Genomic DNA, 21,282 nt, shown 5'->3' with positions numbered 1-21,282 from the left:
GGGCGGCGACGCGCGCGCGCAAGGCAGGACGGGCGCGTGCAGCTCTCGACGCCACCAAAACTTTGATGCACGGGGCGCGCGCGCGCGGGCCTCACGTGGATCACGTAGGTCACGCGACACACACACACACACGCAGCCGCACGCGCACACACGCGCACGCGCAAAGAACAAATCAAACGCGTGACGTTCAAGATAAACATCAAAGTGCCGCGTGGTGAAATCCGTACCAGCGCCAAACACGCAGGGAGGGTGATACTGAAGTAATACAATCATTTAAAAAAAACAACAACAACGACAGCCAACAACATTTAACGAGCGAAAAGTGAAGCAGTGGATTGCGAAAACAAATAAACAAGTAACAACAACAACAACAACAACGACAAAAGTAATAATATCCGTGAAGTAGTAGCAACAACGAAGCCGTTTGGACTTGTGAGACGCGTTTGGACGCGCGGCGGTGATCGGAGCGACACCTGTTGCCTGAACGTGGGGTGTATTTTTAAACAGACGACGACAAGATGACTAATAAGTAAACGCTTGTTGTCGCCGGTACTTCTGGCGGACGTGTGGTGGTGGCGGCCACTATAAATCCTCACGAATGGGAGCATCCGTCCCGTGGGGGGGGTCACCGTAGATGATCGAGTGGGGACAGCGTGGGCTCATTTCATCACGATGGCGGGATGCTGCTCGACGTCCCGCCACGCAAGATGTTAAAATCGACACACTCGCACGCACGCACGCAGCGCCTGTTATGTAAGAGCCAGAAACGCTCTATCTTGACTGACCTCTGCCCACGAGTGGAAATGAAGGGTCTGCTGTGTGACTGGGCTTTATTTATGCTGCAGAACCTGTGTGACGGACCACAACGTGCTTTATTATGTTTCACACAGAGGCTCTCCGGGAAATCACATGCGTATGATAAACATTTACTCTTGAAATGATAATACGCATTAATCATCAAAACATGTCTTTTTTTTTTTTTTAAAGGGCGGGGGATGAAAAATATTATTTTATTTCTCATACAATTATGTACTTTTGTTTTTGTTAACACATATACTGTGGTTTATAAATAGATAAAAATAATAACAAGTTGGTCTTTATGGTAACAGAAACATGCATTCACAATCTCCTTGTATGTGGTCTGTGTTGTGATTGTGTTTGTATTACGTTGGTTCAAAAGGTTAAAGTAATTTTATCGACAGTGATTCAACGGTTCAATTAAAGAAAGCAACCAGTTATTTTCAAATTATAATTTTTTTTTTTACAATTAATGGAGACTAATTATGAACAAAATTAATCTGTACTTGGTATAGTGGTGAGTGTCAGTGCTTCCCTAATCTACATCTTTTAAACAAAAGTTCTACCTAAAAGCTTGCCTTAGTTCTCTGTAATATATAGCAACAGTGATAACGAAACACAAACAAATATATTAGGCTTCATAGTAATGTTGGCACAGCACATACAGAGCGAGAAACAAGGATGCATGTGTGGTCATGTGCAGCAGCCGGCTTGACCGTTACGACAGTCGCCGTTAAATATTTCAACTGAGCGTTTAAACGTTTCAGGGGCAGTAGATGAGGGAGTCGAACATCCGTTCACATGGGCGGAGTCCGGGGGAGTTGGAGCAGCAGCATACAGTATACGGAATGTTATTTGCAGTGTACAGTTGGTCATTTTAGGGTGGAGCCGCGTCTCATCAGAAGGATGTGGTCTCCATGTCATCCAGATGTTACGTCAGACGTGGGGTGGATGCCGTCAACCACGGGCCGTCATTGCTGTGAAGTGACACACAGAAACATATTGTTTCAAAGTCTGGAAAAATGAGAACTCCTGAATCAGTATTCATATGGCGCGAAAAGGATATTATGTGCAATGTGTTCACACACTTCTAAATGGCAATAAATCATTGAGTTCATGACATTTGGAAGTTATGACCCTTCAGTTATTATTCCATGACTCTATTCTATCAGTCAAATTTACACCAAAGGGGATTAATATCTTTACATTCCAATCAAACATGAGACGGGTTTACTTAATCACCAGATTAAAAAAAAAAAATTCATTTCTATGTAGATACAATGTCCCCGCTCACATGTCAGTGCGGTTGCCATGGCAGTGAGTGCCATGGTATTTAGAGGCAACAAAAATCCCCTTTGGTTGTGTCGATAAAAGATGTGGGAAGTGTGAAGGCACAACACAAAGGTCCATGCTGCAGGAACCAGGAAAAAAAACAAAACAGCGAGAGAATAAACCGTGTGGCGCCGCTCTTGTTAACCACAGCTATCCAAATGGCAAGGTATTAGAGAGAAGTCCAAAACGATGCACATGCTTTTCCTACGTGTGCACGGTACGCACCTTGGGATCGGGGGCTTGGCTTAATGAGCCCACCCTACCGGGCTGCGCTCCTCTCAGTGTCACCGTGATAGAAGTCGGGGCTTTCTGCCCTAACAACACACAAACACAAGTGCTCAAGGCTGCAGTTCCTACCCAAAGGAAAATGGACTCACTTCCTCTGTGTATTTCAGCCGTTATACAATATTTTACAGAGGGAGTTTTCACAGACGTTTTTCTCTTGATGTGTGAAAAGCAAGTTCACGGCGCCGCGTTAAGACAATGCAAATAATGGCAATTAAAAGCAAACACAACATGGGAGGGGAAGATAATACAACTCCTGTTTCACACTCAAAAAGAAAAACATGAATTTTATTCCAGTCTTTATTGCAATGAGCAAAACAGGATGGGGAGATAATACCGTAAGCTAATGTTTTTAGCTTTCGGGCATTTCTCCTTAAGTGGTACATGAAGGGTAGGCATCCATTTGTAATTATGGATATTATGCTCTTACGTTGAATGTGTTTTAATGAAAAGTTTTACAAAATGCTGTTACATGAAGACAACAAAAGGAACACAAACGTAAGATGATAGTTATTAAGACAGATTTTGGTGTAGAAGATATAGCTCCAAATTGGACATTTCTAGTTTTATTTGGTCTATCTCGCCGTTGATTTTTACACTAAAATTTCTCTCCTAACTGCAATAGTTGGATGCATACACATTTAAGCATTCCCATCAGGACAATTTCCACATAGACATTATGTGTCAAACATGAGCTTCAAACTTTAAAGAGTTTTGACATCACATCTAATCTAGATGTTTACAATATGGCTTTTTCCCCCCAAACACGAACAATGGTAGAAAAACAACAACCCCACAGTCCCTTGGGAACCTGGGCTCAGAATCGACATGGCTGCACGTTTGAATTTACAAGCACAGATGATTAGCAAGGTCCTTTTCTATTTGTTTTAAAGGAAAAACTATCTCTGCACACGTTGACATCGGGGTCCTCTTAAGCGGCGTGAGACTCCCTGGCCGCAGACCGCCTGATCTAGTGTTTCCAAAACAACGGATGAATGAACCCTGGGTGTTCATCGCGGTCGTCTAGTTTTGGCAGTCCGGGACATACCGGCGCTCTGGTTGTTGATGTGCGCCAGCCCTGGCAAGCTGCTGGCCAGTTTGGCTAACCCGCCATTGGTGAGTAGCTGGTGGATGGCCGTGGTTTTAGCCACGGCTCCCGTAGAAACCACGGGCACGGCTCTGAGCACGGTGCTGCCGCCGGTGCAGATGGAGCTCAGGACCGGACCCTGAGGCTTCCCACCGACCACCTGACCGGGGAAGGAGAGAGGAGGTACAGAGCAATTTGTTAACAAGTCCTCAAACATAGACGGGACTTATTAACTGGACGGAGAACACCGCACCTGAGTGCAGCCTGTGTTTGCGGCTGAGGTCGGCAAGCTAGAAGCTTTGGTGACGATCTCCTGAAGACTGAAACTTAGTCCTTGTAGAAGACTGCTGGCGGACGGTGCTGCACAACAACAACAACAACAACAACAACAACAAAAACACAAGCACATGATTCCACTGCAGCTACAGCAATAGGAAATACAACACTGCAATCCAGTTTTTTGTAGCTCAAAATGTAACCTTACCACATCACCTCCACAGACACACTCTCACTCACAGGGTTCAAAGGTTTGGGACTGACGGATGGCGCAAGAAAAAAATAAATCAATTGATGTTTACTTGAATACGTTGCTGCTCTCACACAATGTCCTTTTTGAATGTTTACGACTAAACCCCCCGATCATTGAGGTCAAATTCGCCCTGTGTTTTGGTGCCGATCATCAGAGAAGAGCTACAGACAGGCTACAGGCGTACAGGCAGGACAGGACAGTAGATACCTTGGGCGATAGCTGGGGCCTGAGCCTGGACAGGTGTGGCGGACCCCGACACCATGCAAGGCTGCAGGCTGCTGAAAGAGCTGGGGCCCAGGGACAGGGCGCTAGACACCTCTGCCAGACTAGCAGACCTGCAGTGACACAAATAACCACCAGTCTGCTCAGGAGCCGCCCCACCAAGTGCTGACCGGCCACCAAGCAGCTCCCACCCACTGGGCCCCACCGCGACACATTTTGGCTCAATAAGGAGGAAGGGAGGTGGTGTGGGGAGGGAAACGGCCACGGCAAGGGACAAAAGCTAAATGCTGCTCGGGCACGTGGGTATAGCTGTGTGTGAGCTGGTGGTGAACGTACCGTTGAGCCGCCAGGAGTCCCGAAAGTTCCTTGGCTCCGGCGACAGTCTGTCCCACCGTCACTGTTAGGGGTTTCCCAGATGCTCCGGCTGCAGGGGCAGAGCGGGAAGAGCAGGCGGGATGTTTATGTGAAAGGAGACATGGCGCTCTCAGTGCCCCACATTAACTTTTACCATGCACAACTTTTGGTCGCCAAGACCGACAAAATAGTTTGAACATTAATCATTTATAGGGGTGCCACGATTCTCCAAATCCACAATTCCATGTAACTTTCAATTTTAAGGTCACGATTCATTTAGATTAAAACATATGTATTTTTTTCAGCACTGACGGCTATGCCATTGTTAGACTACCGAGTCTTGATTTGTAAAGAAAAATGCTTATTTCCCAATAAGTAACTTTGACTCCAGTCACATTAAATCATTCTAAATAATGTTTTTTTTGTAGAGGAATAAGTATAATCAAAATATTTAATAGTTAAAATAAATGCTTGGGAGCTGTAAGAGCCGGCTCTTTTCAACACACTGCAAGTGCATGCCTCTTCTCTTCCGCCCATCACGTCAGTTACTTACATTTGTCTACTCAGCATCATGTTCAGTTAAACATTATTACCTTAGCTTCACAATCCAAATCCTATCCATGACATTAACTACTCTTATGGAGCGCGTCCCGGTGCCCACCGGCACAGACACTCTGTACAGCCCTCTCAAGTGGACAAATTGTAAAATATATAACATTTTATTGAATTGGAGCACACCCTTCCTTTAAATTTGTAGAACAAACAAGTTGTGAACGCCAGCTCCTGTGGCTTCGAAGTTTAAAATCGAACGCTCATTTAGATTGTGAATTGGAATTATGACACCCCCAATCCCTTCATAATTGAGTGATGAGGTATCAAGAAAGGGCAAACATCGATTAACAGAATTAACAGATTAAATACAAAAACAGACAATACCATTAATAAAAAAAAAAAAAAGTAAACTAATGCCCTAGGATATCACTCATTTCACTTTGCCAAAGTTACTGAACAGATGGCCAGGTATACCGCACTAATTTTACTAATATAGGCAAAGTGGTTGACAACAGGGATACCAGACCACACAAGGTGGTCGACACCGGCCCAAATCTGGTCGCCTTGGGCAGCTGTTATTGTTGAGCCCTGGCTGACACTGAGTGCACCCAGACCAACACACGGAGGAGCCAGCACTTACCGTCCAGTGTAGAAGGGCTAATGGCGCCCCCTGTCGACTCGCCTTGCGAAACAATGGTGACCTTGATCTTGGCTCTCTTGGAACCTTTGCTGGGCGTGGGGCTGGGGGTCTGCCGCCGCTTGCCGTGTGACCTCAGCTCGTCCCGGTCCAGCCCCTCCGTCTGATCACTGGACACTGGCACTGCAACACACACATCATATGTATGTGACAAATGATCACACACACACACACACACACACACACACACACACACACACACACACACACACACACACACACACACACACACACACACACACACACACACACACACACACACACACACACACACGTTTTGTTTTCTTGTTTAACCATGAGAGTTTGACAGTTATTGTGGTTTGAACTTATTATTTCGGAGCATGTAAACACTTTTTAAACTGTGCTTTTTAAAAAGTTTCCGCGTCTGAGCAGTGCATTCGAGTTAACCGGGCAATGGGAAGAAGGAATAGAAGTCAAAGCAGAAGGCATGGAAAGGGACAGAAGGAGAGATATAGATACTTACCAAAGACACAGGGAGGGGTGCCTGGAGGAAGGTTTTTCCTCACAAGCATGTTTTGTTTCATAAAAGCAGCAAACTGAGCTGGAACGAGTCGGAAACAAAGACGGAAAGAGAAAGTTGGAGGAAGAGGAGAGAGAGGAAAGTATTTCAGTCGCGCTCTATCCTGCCCCTTTTGGATGCTCTAGCCATCTTAAAACACAACACTATATTTACAAACTTTTCACCCATTTCAGCCCCCCAGTCCTGTACAAGTTCATAGTGCAGTTGAAACTCCAGTGGTCAGAGTGAACAACTTATTGAAACAGGTTTAGACAGCCACTTAGGTCAGTCCGTGTGAGAGCACTCTGCACGTTGTAAACACACGTGAGCGCTACCTTCGTGTTTTCAGTAAATCCCTGGAAAACCAACCTTGCGCCTGCTTGTGTGTGAGTGCCGTGCCCGAACGCTGCATGTGCGTTTTGAGGAGCTGGGTGGCGGTGATCAGACTGGACTTCTGCGCTGGAGACAGACCCAGGGTCTTTGGTTTGGGACTCGAGGTGGGACTGCTGCAGACACTGGAAAGATCCTGAAGAGCAAAAGAAAGTTTTGACCGACTGAATTAATCCCCATGGGGAACAGAGTTGGGGAACAACTAGCTTCAGAAAATATAATATATAGTGGAAATGGTAACGGAAAGAAAACATGTATTATAGTGAAATTTGATTAACACTATATGAATGATAATATTAACAACACAACAATGTAAAGAAGAAAAAAAAACAACCTCTTTTTGTAAAAGCATTGAGGGATATTTACTCTGTTGTGACAATTTGCATATTAAGAATGATGTCTGATTTGGAACAGATATTTGCATTAAACATCAGCCCCGAGCCAGGCTATGTGATACAAGATCCATATCAAACATGTCAAATAATAAAACAAAAAGTTGAAATCATATGGGGATAATTACGTTGTAAAAGTCTTATCACAACAGAAAATGCTTCAAATTTTAGAACCTAAAATTTGCAGCAAAAAGGTGGCATCAGTGCATATCATTAGAAATATAGAAAAGATCATTTAGAGGTCAAGAAGCTCATATGGTTAGTATTTAGAGGCTGACCTCTGACCCCGAGGGGGAGATGGAGACCCTCATAGCAGGGGAGGAGGGCCGCCCTCGCTCCATGTCGAAGGGAAGCTCCCGTCGAGGCTTCTTCTTCTTCTCCGTGTCCAGGTCCCTCATCTCCCCCGAGCCGTGACCATGGCCCTCCGCCCGAGTCAGCACACCGGACAGGAAGTCTGCGATTTCATCCTGCGAACGGCAAACAGAGCTTGTGTGATCTCCCACACAAATGCACTTTTATTTGATGTAGGTTGACACCAGGGGTTGGGAACCATTTCCCGTTTGGGGTAAAATGATTTACATATAGGATAGCAAACCATAACTTACTATGAAAAATTATTAAAGAAACAAACTATACATATTAATAACAGCCTGGATGCTCACCACTAAGCTCTGAACTATCTGTTTACCTTCATATCTGATGAATGGGAGCTAAAAAACATGACAGTATCATGTCGTAACACTTCACTGGACCAACCTGTATGCAGCGATCCACCATGGTTTGCGTCAGTCCCTCCGTCTTCATCTTTGTTGAGTTGATTCTGGTGAGTGTCCATTATCATTAATATTGTCGTTCAAAAATAAAAAATAAATAACTAAATAAATAAATGCTGAACCCTATACAGTGTAATTTGAGAATAAATAGAAAAACAACTCCCATTCAAGAATCTAGCGACAGACCTGAGGTTGTCATCGGCTCCTCCCAGCACCACCATGCTGTTATCAGCCCTCAGCTTCTCCCTGAACTCCTCCATGGCCTCCATGCTGCACTGCACTGCATTCTGGCCAATCACAAACAGTGTAGGCGTCCTCATGTCCAGCAGCGGGTCGTCCACATCCTGGCGGTCAGTTATATAAAAAAAAAAAAAAAAGCCACACCTTTAGGGTCCGTCGACCTTTACATTATTGACAAGGGAAACAAATACTGCCATATATCTTACCCCTCTTGGTCCACTGACGGTTAGCAGGGGGAAGCCCAGACACACCACTGCTGTCAGGTACTCCATAAGAGACACCTACCGTTGGAAAGGATGGGTTAAAAATTGCAATTTAGCACAAAAAGATTTTAGTGCCATAGGTAGCTACACCTTATTCTGCAGTGGGAAGGTAGAACAGCCTTACGTGACAAGCAATGAGTGCTCCGACATTCCAGCCGACCAGGACAATGGGTTTGTGGGGAAAGAGACTGTGAACCTATAGTTTTAAACACAAAGTGCACAGTCAGAATACTGAACAGATTTCACCAGAGCTAAACTTTTCCAAACCTAAAAAATAACAAATAATGAATAAATGAAATCATATTAACATAACAATTTACCAATTTGAAAAAAAAGAAAACAACAAAACAATTACAAAAAGCCTACCTCCATGACCTTTGCCCTGACTGTGCCCAACATGTGCTCCAGACACTGAGTGACCCCAACATTTGATCCACTGTTCACATGCGTGTTTACTGGGATGACCTTACAAAAAGATAAAGATGTCATGTCTTCTGTCCGCACGATAAGGGAAGAACATGGAAATAGAAAAAAATAATAATAATAAAAATAAAATATATATTTATTTTAATTTATTTTTCTATGAGAGCGGCACTACAAACCTTTCCCAAGCAGGAGAGCTGAGATTGCCAGAATCTCATCCGCCGTGAAGTAGCCAGGGCAGGATTGCTTGGGCCTGATGGTGCAATCAGTATGAGAGGGGAGCCGGGGAGTTTGCTCTGAAAAATAAAGGAAAACAAAAGGCATGTATTCTTAACCATTCAAGTATACAGAGTATACAGAAAGTAAGAAAAAGAAAGAAAATGTTTACCGGTTTGTTGTGAGACAGAACACCCACGGCTGGGTCCCAGGGGCGTTTTAATAACAGCAGGAGGGCCTCCGCACCAGGCGCACTAGACTTGACCGATGACGTCTGAAGCATCCTGTCGATTAGCGATGGCAGCTGGCCAGACACAAAAGAATGGAATGATGTTGCATGAATACTTAAGACCTTTCCCCACACACTGCAAAACTACCGCCTGACGAAACAGGAGCGATACGACCAAAGCAAATTTGAACAATTTTTTTATTTGGTCCTCAGTAGATACCTTGCTTTTGAGTGTCTGTAGCACATCCAGGTATGCAGCGAGCATGGTGAGACTCAGAGACTCGATCATGGTGGTATGTAACCACTGGGTCAGTTTACTGTCCCAGTTGACGCTAGCCAGCGCATGACGCACTATCCTGGCACACTTGTCCACGGCAATCCTACGCAAGATTGGCTCATTGCAAGCCTGAGGGCAGAAAGAGGGAGGGAAATAAAGGGGACCAATTATGAAAAACTCACTTTTTCAGCGCTTGTGCACATACATTTGGGTGTCCGATCGGCCTACTAACACACAGACTGTGAAAAACGACAACCCAGTCAGTTTTTTGTGAACGGTCTATTTCAGAAAATATAGCGAGCACATGTTGCAGTATTCTCAGAAACCACGGGTGGCAGTAGAGGGAAAGCACCGTGAGAAGCAGGAAGTAGAAAACGAAGAAGAGCGCTAACGAGCAAACAATTGCAGGCTGCGGCATGCGATCTGCTGGGCGTTTCTCCAAACAAAACCAATAATAAATTGTAGTTTATTTTATGACTTTTACATGAAACAAAAATGCCCGCACGCGGTGTTCGTGTCTCCCAGAAGCTGGGCGCATGGCAATGAAGGTCGGCGCAAATTAGGCCTTGTAGATCTATTGAGTTAAGATCCACCAACTGGACAGCTTATTTCTTGCCTCAAATTTGTTCAGAAACAGATTTTGGCAGACTGATAAGCGGAAATCAGTGGGTGTTTACAGAGTAAATATAACAGAACCCAGAAAAAAAAAAAACCTCAAACCCCATTGGCTCACAGAACTAGGGGCCTCGGGACAGTGGTGCTTCCCACAAAAACAGAGCATCCTGGAACAGGATGACGCATGTCAGAATGGCTAGAATGCATAATTTGAGTGGTATTTTTTTTTAGGTACATTTAAAAAAACAAAAACAAAAAAAACAAAACTATTTTTGGGACCTCAGAGATCAGATTAACTTGTTGAAAAGGAGACTAAAGGGCCCCTTTAAAAACTGTCCAAAGGCTATGCATATATTTTCGTAATTCCATATTATATTGTTAATGATTTAATCAGTGCTCCTAATCATTTTGAGCACATTGCATTTGAAATACCGTAGAATGATTCAGATTCAACAGTGAAGATGCAAAGCTGTCATCACTGGTTTCAACTGCATCTCAAGATATGCTGCACAGCTGCATGTCCATTTCTGTTGCTTGTGTTTAATTTCTCTCTGCAACTGTAGCAATCTCTAAGGTTAGCAGAATTATGGCTTGTAAATCTGCCATACAATAAAAATTATTGTGAAATAATGCGTTTGAGGTTATGTATTCCAAAATGATGTAATGGATAGTTAGTTGGTCTACAAAATAAAACTTGGGAGCTGTCCAAGTCAATTTTTTTTTTAAACTCCATTTCATGGTTTGAGTGCCATCAGGAGTTTCCGTTAGAAAAAATTGGTGCCGGTCAACGTGTCCTGGAAGATTTCAATTTCCCGGACAAATGGGAGAGATTCCGGGCAAATATTATCTGTGTTTTCTGAGCTTAAAAACAATTGTTAAGCAGGCTATATAGAGAATGACATCATCAAGGCATGAACATGTATAATATTTTTTTATTAAATATTAAAAATAAGTCCCATCAGTTAACACCATTTTAAAAATAAATAAATATTACTTGAAATCAAATAATTTCTGTTGGTGAACAATAAATAACAAGTGCAGCTGCTTTAATTAACATTGCACTAAAATAAAATTTTGATCAAATCAAAAACAAATAAATATGGCAAGTAGACCTTAATAAATAATGTTTGTGGTGTTGTCCGTCTTCGTCGGGATGTCCCGTCGAAATATTTTACACAAGGAATATTTACCGTCTGCTTTGGGTCAGAACTTAAATTTAAAAAAAAAACAAAAAAACAAAAAACAAACGCTAAACTATGAATGTATGTGTCCCAATGATACATCATGTTTCTGCTTCTCCTCAGTTCTGGATGCTGGCACCGTGTCTACTGTGTTTACAAGCACAACCTGTCCATGAGGGAGGGGGCGGGGCTTAATTCTATATCGACAAACGTGATTGGTCAGAGGTGAAGCTTTCAGATCAGCTTTAGATTGTCCAAACTGATTGGCTTCCCGTTGCAACTTGCCGGGTGCGGAAATGAACAGACCTGCGGAATTTTTATCAAAATGATCCACCCAGCACTAATTCAAATTGTGCTTGGAAGGGATTAATTTCACCAGACATTATGACCAGAGAGATTTAAATATGTCGGACTTGAACAGATTTTCCAGGTGAAAAACCAGCTATTACCTGATAACGGAAACTCTCTCGTGAAAAGGTTATCTTTTGCTGTTACCTAACCCTTACCTGTTGTAACAGTGCAAGTCTACTTTCAGCAATGCATGACCTTGGGGTTTTTTTTAGTTTGGAGTGCTAAACCAGCTCCACTCAAATTCAAAACATCCAAAAGCAAAACAATACAGTCAAAATATCAGTAAGGGCAGAACTCACGTTTTCATTGGCCAGCCGGGCTAGTCGTTCAGCCTGCAGAGCTTTAAGCACTTTATTGAACAATTTGTTCTGAGTCACCGACCATCCAGCTCTGAAACACAATAATGTGAATTATTGCACAAATAGTCAATGAGGAAAGGCTTTTGAAAAGTAGATGGTATGGAAAACATTTTTTGCTCAAAACCAGAAAACTTTCTGAAAGTAAGTATTTGAATTCAAATAAATTGTATTTGTATGGAATTGTATGGAAAGTGCTTCATACTTGTTGATGTGTTCCTCCCAGTCATCGGGAGGCGGGGGGCTATCAGCAATAGTGCGAGCAAACAGGACATGCCTCTCACATTCCTTCATAACACTGAGGGCTTTCTGGTTGTCATATAGTGGAGCAGGTGTGGGCGTGACAGTTTCAACATCAATCAGAGGATCAGACTCTCTGGAGACAAAGACAATATTACAAATCACAAACTCCAAATACACAATATATTGTTGAAACCCTGTCAATGTGGCGGTGAACTTGAGCCAGTAGCCACGTCAATAACCAAGTCTCTCATTCAGCTGCAGAGTTTTGACAAAGCTCGCTAGATGTTAACTCACGATGAGGTATCAGGTTGACGCCGGGGGTTGACAAACAGTGTCCTGGTGGGCCTCGCACTGCTGGCGTCTGGGTGGGCGTTCCACGGCTTGGCATAGCTGTGATCCAGGAACACCAGGTCCAGCTCTCGCTCGTGCGCTGACAGCTGGAACAGCAAAGATGTGCCCATTTTTCGTGTTGATGTCTGGAAATCTTTGTCCACACAGCGGTGCATCCTCTTCTGGGGCCCCAAAGGGCCCGCAGCAGCTCGTGAGGTTGCCAATTCAAACAGGGCTAGAAATGGAAAACAGTGAAGGCAAATTAATTTTTCCCTGATTATTACTGCCCGCTATCAGAATATCATATCTTGTCAGCACATCAAATATGGCATGTAAGGTTGCTAGCATACATGCACTATATTGCACGTAGTTAATAAAAAGCAGTATATAGCATGTATAGTTGGTATAAAGCAGCATATAGCATGTATTGTTAATATAAAGAAGTGTATAGCATGTATAGTTAATATCAAGTAGCACCTAGCATGTATAGTTGATATAAAGCAATATATAGCATGTTTAGTTACTACCAAGCAGCATAAAGCATGTATAGTTGGTAAAATAAAAGAAAAAACAGTATATAAAATGCACAGTTGATGTAAAGCAGTATATAACATGTATAGCTGATATAAAGCAGTATATAACATGCATAGTTAAAGTAACAGTACTGTAGCATGTAATCACAGGGTTACAGCCATCTACGCCGATGCAGGTGGTCTGTCACTGATGTACACCGAGTATTATCGTCGCATGCAAGCAGTCTGGTTGATGGAATACCCATCTCTTATCCAACGATCGCCTTAAATAATGTTTCGTGGTAAATGTATTTAATTTGTCTGGTCTAATGTAAAGCTACATTTCGCTAGCCGTTTAGCTGGCTAGCGTTAGCTAGACAAGCACGACCAAGCGACTTCTGTCAAACCTAGAAGAGCTCACCGTCTGGATTTACTCCGGCATGTTTATAAGGACGGTGTCGAAGCTCTTAAAACTCCGTCAGCGTTAACACAGATTAAAAGGGAGGGGGAACCCAAGGCAACCAAATAATTGCAAGCGAAAATAAATGCGCGAAGGCGACGAGCTTCCTTTTGTTTTGTAAATGGTTGCCGTGTCCTCCAATTCCCCCCTTCCCCATGCCGCGGAAAAGATATGACGAAACGCCGGCTGAGAGACCGCCTTTTCAACTAATCTGGCAACCCAATATGTGGCGCGTCATGAGATTCAAAACATGGACTGGATTCTATGTGAATGGGAGGAATTCTGTGTGTCATACATATACATATATATATGTGTATGTGTGTGTATGTGTGTGTGTGTATGTGTGTGTGTATATATATATATATATATATATATATATATATATATATATATATATATATATATATATGTGTGTGTGTGTGTGTGTGTGTGTGTGTGTGTGTGTGTGTGTGTGTGTATAATAAAATAAACGCGACTGTTCCAGGAGGAATTGTAAAAATGTGTTGGCTCTGTGTGACACTTCGTGTGTATGTATTATGTGTGACTTACTATAGTATTATCAGAATTACATTATGATTAGATTATGATTCACTGTAGTTTTAGTTGTGAAATAACAAACACTAGAGGATTACTTTGACGCACAATTATTTATTATTTATTACTGCTCAATTACTTTAAATGCTATTGGCTATAATATTATTACTATAATGATTCAAGATTCAAGATTCAAGAGGTTTATTCATCACATACATATACATTCTTCCATACATATATGCAGTGAAATGTCACTACGCTACACTATGATTATGATGAATATTCTAATTATTCTAATTATTATTAATAATAGATTGCAGAGGTGCCAGCACACTTAATAAAAATACAAAAGGAAAAAAGATAAATTCTACAATCTGTATTACGATTTTAAATTGCCAAGAAAATACTATAAATGAATTTCTCCATCCGCAAAATAAACAACTTTATTACTTTCACATTTTGCACATTTTACTTATCACATTTTCATGCGATAAAATATATTTTCATGTGTTTTTATCGCCTACAACCTTTCTTCACTTGAACTTGTGGATCGGTTTACGTTTGTCTTCGTTTTGTTGTCACGAAACGAACACATGGGGGGGAGGGGTTGGAGCGTACGCACGGACTGGATGATGGAGTCGTAATAATATATAAAATACATTTCCTTTGTTTTTCCTTATATTCAGCGAAGCGTTTTAATTTTCTGTTTTCTAACTGGCCGATACGATCACATGACAAAACACAGAGACACCAACGAAGAAGAAGAAGAAGAAGGGGGTGGGAGGTTTTGATTGAGTGTGACGGATTTCATTGTAGAACTGCTCTGACGTTATGCATCTCCAGCCAGTGGTTCATTTACAAGGGTGCACGTCATACAGTTTGGTCAGGTTAGAGATGGTTATAAAGCTTACAGTATGTGTGGTTTTGGTGTGGTAAGGGTCAAGGTGAAGGTGAAGCTGTGAGGTGTTTACAAAAGGGAAATGCGTCCGAATTCCAAATACTTAGGGAGTTCCACACGTGAGAAGTAATCTCCTATGTGGAAAAATGAATTGCAAAGTCGTGTCTGAATCGTGGGGAATAAAGACTTCAACCTCACCCAATACATTCAGAACCATACCACTCTTTATTTGGAATAAAATGGATGTTGTAATAACGGCCCCATCACTTCCCCACAGCAACGTAAATTTCGCACAGGGTGGAGGGGTCGCCCTTCTTGTGCACTTTAAATTCACAAGCCTCCGAATCGAACACTGACACGCAATCGTCAGGAAATGATCTGGGTGTGGAAAACCTGTAAGCAGAGACCCAACTGTTAGGACACGTAGTGGTTTACAATACACAGGCGCGGTGGCAACTGAGTGTCGGTCCACAGGGAATGAAACTGGCCTCAACTTACGCTTGGCAGCATCCACTGCAGTCACAGTCATAACATTGACTGTTTCTCCAGGTGGAGCCGATGGGATGCCATGTCCCATCTTCAGCGTCCTGGCACTCGGTCATGCCTTGTGGGTAGAAAATGACAAATACATACTTTTAATCTACAATTTATTTTAATAATCTTGTTTATTTCAATACTCTTCTCATTTGTCCAATTTCTTAGCTTGTTTTTTTTTGTTTTTTTTTAAGTTTTCCCTTTATTTGTGTCTTTGCTTGTTTGTTCATTTTTTTTGTTTTTACCTTCTTCCATGGTCTTGACGTAGCAGGCAGCATGAAGCAACGCAGGGAAGGCGCAGAGCAATATAGCTAGGATTGCGTAATTCTTTGAAAAAAGAAAAACTGATCAGTTTGTGATCTAAACTCTTCATAGGTCACAACCAAAGTACATACACTCAACAAATCACAATTATAACCATTTGCTAGAATCAAAGACTGCTGATACTTACAAGAAAGAAACATTATTACAACAATGCCCTGAGAGATCCAAAGACAAGGTATTACTTCATTGTTAACATCGTATTGGAAATACCTTTATATTTTATTATTTTGTCCTATTTTTCCATCTTTAGTTTAATTAAATGAATGTCTAGTACAAAACAATAATGTCCAAATAATGATTTACCAGCAAAAAAAACCCCAGCTTTGATATATCTTGAGGATGTAGAATATGATAACCAAAACTCACCATGGTGGCCAAGAAGCTTTCAATGCAGACACTAATATGAACTAGAATGCTGTGTGTTTTGATGGGGCATTGATGGGGGTTTAAATAGTGAATCTACAGTGGACTTTGGAGTTAAACACTCAGAGATTTCGTACAGTTTCAGAGTTACCACTGCAAACACCAAACCCCTTGAATTTCTTGAATCTCTTGGTTTGGAGACAAATGAGGATTCATGGGTATAGAGGCAATATACTTCAGCTATATACACTCTGAGAACTTAACTTTATGAGGAACGCTGTGCTAGCACTGGGTGGGGCCTCCCTTCGCTCTGAAAACAGCCTCAATTCTTCTTGGCCTGGATTCCGCAAGATGTTTTCTTTCATTCCTTCGAGGTTGTGGTCCATGTTGACGTGATTGCATCAACGCAATTCCTGCAGATTTGTCAGCTGCACATCCATGCTGCAAATCTCCCGTTCTATCACGTCCCAAACGTGTTCTATTGGATTCAGATCCGGTGACTGGGAAGGCCACTGAAGAACAATGAACTCATTTTCATGGTCATGAAAGCGGTTTGAGACGACTTTTGCTTTGTGGCCTGGTGCATTATCATGCTGGAAGTAGCCATTAGAAGATCGGTACATGGTCATCAACAATACTCAAATAGGTTGTCAAATAGGTTGTGGCATTCAAGCGATGTTTGTTTGGTATTGACAGGCCCAAAGTGCCAAGAAAAATGTCCTCATACCATTACACCACCACCACCAGCCTGGACTGTTGACACAAGGCAGGTTGGACCCATGGATTCCAAGGTTGGGTACATGATGCCAAATTCTGACCCCACCACCTGCCCGCCTCAGCAGAAATCGATATTCATCAGACCAGGCCCCATTTTTCCAGTCGCAAACTGTCCAGTTTTGGTGAACCTGTGCCCACTGCAGCCTCACCTTACTGTTCTTGGCTGACAGAAGTGAAACCTGACGGGGTCTTCTGCTTTTGTAGCCCATCCGCCTCAAGGTTCGATGTGTTGTGCGTTCTGAGATGTTTTTCTCCTCACCACAATTGTACAGATTGGTAGTCCGAGCTACCGTAGCCTGTCTGTCACCTTGAATCAGTCTGGCCGTTCTCCGTTGACCTCTCTCATCAACAATGCGTTTCCGTCCACAGAACTGCCGCTCACTGGATGTTTTTTGTTTTTCACACTATTCAGAGTAAACTCTAGACTGTAAATCCCAGGAGATCAGCAGTTACAGAAATACTCAAACCAGCCCGTCTGGCACCAACACTTATACCACGGTCAAAAACACTGAGATCACAGCTTTTCTGCATTCTGATGGTTGATGTGAACATTAACTGAAGCTGTTGACCCGCATCTGCATGAAGTTATGCATTGCACTGCTGCCACATGATTGGCTGATCAGATAATTGCATGAATAGGTACATGTACAGGAGTTCTGAATAAAGTTATGATTGAGTGAGTGTATATACTTACAAAACTTTTGTATTGATCCATATACAGTATATTTGTTTAAAAAAGTATATAAATAATTGTAATAATAGGACTTGTTTTCTCGTGGATGGATCTATAGCACTGCCTGAATGCTTCAGATTCAGGGTTACTGACAGTGATTCACTCATACAACTATCAACACTGGACAAGTTGATACTTCGTTTATTCTGAATTTCCCCCTGGGGATATATTGTTATGTTATCTTCTTGCGCCTTATCACCATTAATGCAATTGTAATTGAATGTATAGTCAGTTGATACTGAATGGGGTATCAATTTTGGATTAGATAGATACTTTATTCATGCCAGCAGCTCACAACAAAATAAGACATAAAAGAAAATAGTTAATTAGGAAAATATCCAATAAACATTAGTTAATTATACCCAATTATAAAAATCTGACAATATACACAAAACCTAATGATAAAAAGATATAACCTAAGATAAAAAATAAAATCAAATAAAAATGAAAAAGACCAGAAAATGAAAAAGGTCATATCCAGTGCAGTGGCAGGAATGCAGAACCAGAGTGACAGACAGAGAGAGCGAGAGAGACAAGTGACAGAATAAACAATTAACAAAACCAAGACAACTGGATTTTCAATTATCTCGTGCTTGCCTTTTAATTCTATTTTTCCAGTATTAATTCATCCATTGATTTTATTTTATTACTCTCAAGTTTTGGTATAATCATTTCTTAAATTTGAATTGAAATACTAAAAATGTTGGATTTTATTTTTATTTTTAACTACAACATTCGCATTGGCATGTTTCTGCTCAAACCAAATGCAACTTTGTATTTTACAAAAACATTAGACAAGAACAAAACGTTCTTATACCATTTCAATTTGCTGATAGCAGTACTTTCAAGGACAATGTGAATGCCCTTGAAAGTATTGCGATTGTGTTTGTTTATTTTTCGCCAGTTACCAACAATGCATTGAACTCAGATGAAACCTGAATCCTTTATTTGTTCAATGGGTCCAATGCAGCCTTGAATTGATTTGCCATCTTTTGTTATGTTATCCTGGCTTTACGGCAGGTGTGTAAAAAAAGATTTAGTGAAAAGATTTTTATTTTGCTATTTCAAAGCGCAGTAAATGAAATACCCAACAAGCAGGTGTTGGGTATTTTTTTTTTTTTTGTTTTTTTTTGTAAACATCAATATAATACTAGAAATGCTGACGTCCTGATGAAACCGGACAAACAAAATTGAATTCATGAACAGTTGATCCGTCAAATTCCACCCGCCATGCGCCAAGTACAATCCTTTGAGAGAAATTAACACGAGTTGCCGTATCATTTGCCAAGAAATAAAGAAAACCCTCCTCCTGGGGGGGAAACATTAACTACGACACAACGGACCAAACTTTTCGCAACGTACCGTATACGGGATATCTGTGGAAAAAATGACTGCCTGTGTATACTTACTCTGTCTAGACTTGACACACTACTCTGCTGCCACTGCCAGACCTCAGCAGTCAGGATCAATTCACTCCCAGACGCCACGACACCTTTCAGTATAAGACATGTCAAAAGTGTTCATATCATTTGAAGGTGCAGGGTGTAGAATTTAGTGGCATATAGGGGTGAGGTTGCAGATTGCAACAAACTTAATCCCCAACAATTTAAGCAAACTTAATCCCCTACCACACAAATTCTGCATGATTCCGACCTGAATTTGTTCTGTCAGACAATTTTTGAATTGTCCGGCCATAAAAGTCTTCTTGATCCTGTGTAGTGTGACATAATCGGTGACGAAAGGTCGATCAATTTTACATTATAGCTATTACCAGTTCTTGAGGTTGTAGAGGTTCTGTAAAACGCATCTTTTTGTATAGACACAAATTACAAAATTCCCAATTCTTCAATTGCAAATGTTTGACCAGTTGAACATATATCGGTCGACTTTGACTGAGAGCATTATTGGTATCACAGAAATGACTATAGACAGATTCAATCGTGTTGTAGTAAGCTACTGAACCACTGGGTGAGTCATACTCATGCAGTCCAACTTTGCTCCTTGCGTGTGAATTAACAGATGCATACCACGATCCCCGCTTGAAAACTGAACATCTATTGCCAGAAATAGATGATAAACATGCATCATCATTATTTTACAGTGATTTCTGAATTGCTCTATCAGTTGGTATAGATATATTATACAACGCAGAGTCATAGTGATCTACACCAATACAGCCAGTGAACGGCTCAGCATGCGTTATTTGGAATGTTGTATTGAATATAATTTATCTTCTTGGCAATTCTGTTATTGCAATATAATCTCTTCCTGGAACATTATCATTTATTCGACCAGACATTTCCACATCCCGATAAAGATTAGCTCCTTTTATCAAAACATGGTCTAAGTCATTTGGTGTCCATGTACAAACATTCTTGATCTTGTTTTTAAGTACTGCTGTTAAACTGATAGCTGCACACTGCTTGTTCCTGGAGTCTCCAATTTGTGTTTCAAAGGTTTTTTTCTTTTTCTTTAGTATTCTCTTTTAGAACAGTGTGACTGACGTCTAAGGCTGAGTTTTTGGACAATTGCTTCTTTATTGCCTTCGACTTTTGGATATTTTTCGGCATCTGGGACTTTGAAACTCTGAAATTATTTTATAAAACAAACACAATAATTACATGTTACTTTACAAACATAATAGATACATGTTGCTTTCAATTTGTACTTTAGTTCAGTTCTTGTGCTAACAACCTACAATTCAAGAACACAGTTAATAGATGAATTGCCTGTAATGTAATACAGACAACATATATTGGACATTAACATTCATTTGGAATTTGACTTATTATGGAAGGACTTGTCACTATTTAACGCCTTTTCCCTTTTCATTTTAAGCCCTCTATCTTTAGCTGCAGGAAGCTGCATGTATATGAGATGACTTGAAAGCAACCGTCTATTTTGGCCTCTAAACCAAAACGTCTCACTGTTATAACTCACGGTGTTGTCTGTGGAAATAGAGCTGCAGTCTCAGTGACGAACTGGTGATGTTTGGTGTCGTGTGGGACAGTGATGACGTAGCTATGGAAGCTTGACAGCTTAATGCCATGTGGGGCAACTTACATTTTCCGATTGCGTTACAGTTCCACGAAATACGAAAACCACTGATGTCTTTCTGTGATTAATTAAAATTTTCCATGCGCTGGTTTTCTGACGCGTTCCGAGTACATCAAACGCATCAGGGTGTGAGCTCGACGTGGTGACGACAAAATGTGGATGCATTTGCATTTGTGTCCCAAGTTTCCGATGGGTTACGATTCCATGAAACCAGAAGACGGCTGACCTCTTTCTGTGATTATTTACACATTACACATTTATTTATTTCAATTTTCAGGGCACTATTTTGCCGATGCTCTGCAAGAACCTGAAACACATCATGGACCTGCACATATTGTACGTTACGGCTTCCTAAAATCCCGCAAAGAAAGGGGGGACACAACAAAACAGAATGCCTTTATTTGAAAAAAGACCAAAGAGGTGACATTTCATACG

The 21,282-nt window shown here is 41.5% G+C and overlaps 1 protein-coding gene across 5 annotated transcripts; it reads right to left on the bottom strand.

The window, feature by feature from the left end:
- Positions 1 to 1,470: 1,470 nt before the first annotated feature.
- Positions 1,471 to 13,726, bottom strand: kansl3 (KAT8 regulatory NSL complex subunit 3). Of its 5 annotated transcripts, none has more exons than XM_080003331.1 (22): positions 13,589 to 13,726; positions 12,620 to 12,890; positions 12,288 to 12,458; positions 12,026 to 12,116; positions 9,523 to 9,708; positions 9,246 to 9,377; positions 9,037 to 9,153; positions 8,801 to 8,899; positions 8,559 to 8,630; positions 8,378 to 8,452; positions 8,118 to 8,275; positions 7,915 to 7,978; positions 7,437 to 7,625; positions 6,746 to 6,902; positions 6,341 to 6,418; positions 5,800 to 5,979; positions 4,590 to 4,677; positions 4,239 to 4,366; positions 3,756 to 3,862; positions 3,464 to 3,662; positions 2,356 to 2,444; positions 1,471 to 1,775 (listed from the first exon to the last, which is right to left on the bottom strand). In XM_080003331.1, exons 2-22 carry the CDS (start codon positions 12,829 to 12,831, stop codon positions 1,770 to 1,772), a joined length of 2,598 nt encoding a protein of 865 aa, XP_079859457.1. In that variant the 5' UTR covers positions 12,832 to 12,890; positions 13,589 to 13,726; the 3' UTR covers positions 1,471 to 1,769. The 5 variants fall into 5 exon arrangements, with proteins under 5 accessions (XP_079859457.1, XP_079859458.1, XP_079859460.1 ...); XM_080003332.1 differs by lacking the exon at positions 13,589 to 13,726 and adding an exon at positions 13,321 to 13,383; XM_080003334.1 differs by lacking the exon at positions 6,341 to 6,418.
- Between the last annotated feature and the right edge of the window lie 7,556 nt (positions 13,727 to 21,282).

Source organism: Zeus faber, assembly GCF_960531495.2.
Source record: "Zeus faber genome assembly, chromosome: 7".
NCBI classification, from domain to species: domain Eukaryota; kingdom Metazoa; phylum Chordata; class Actinopteri; order Zeiformes; family Zeidae; genus Zeus; species Zeus faber.
This window is presented reverse-complemented; position numbering and strand designations above follow the sequence as displayed.

What these genes read in the sequence shown, in the direction of transcription:
- kansl3 (XM_080003331.1), bottom strand. Translation starts at nt 12,831, where the DNA reads ATGCACCGCTGTGTGGACAAAGATTTCCAGACATCAACACGAAAAATG. An exon ending in CACACACAAGCAGGCGCAAG is followed by an intron (nt 6,419 to 6,745) that starts GTTGGTTTTCCA and finishes GACTCGTTCCAG; the next exon opens with CTCAGTTTGCTGCTTTTATG. An exon ending in CATCAACAACCAGAGCGCCG is followed by an intron (nt 2,445 to 3,463) that starts GTATGTCCCGGA and finishes GTGTGTTGTTAG; the next exon opens with GGCAGAAAGCCCCGACTTCT.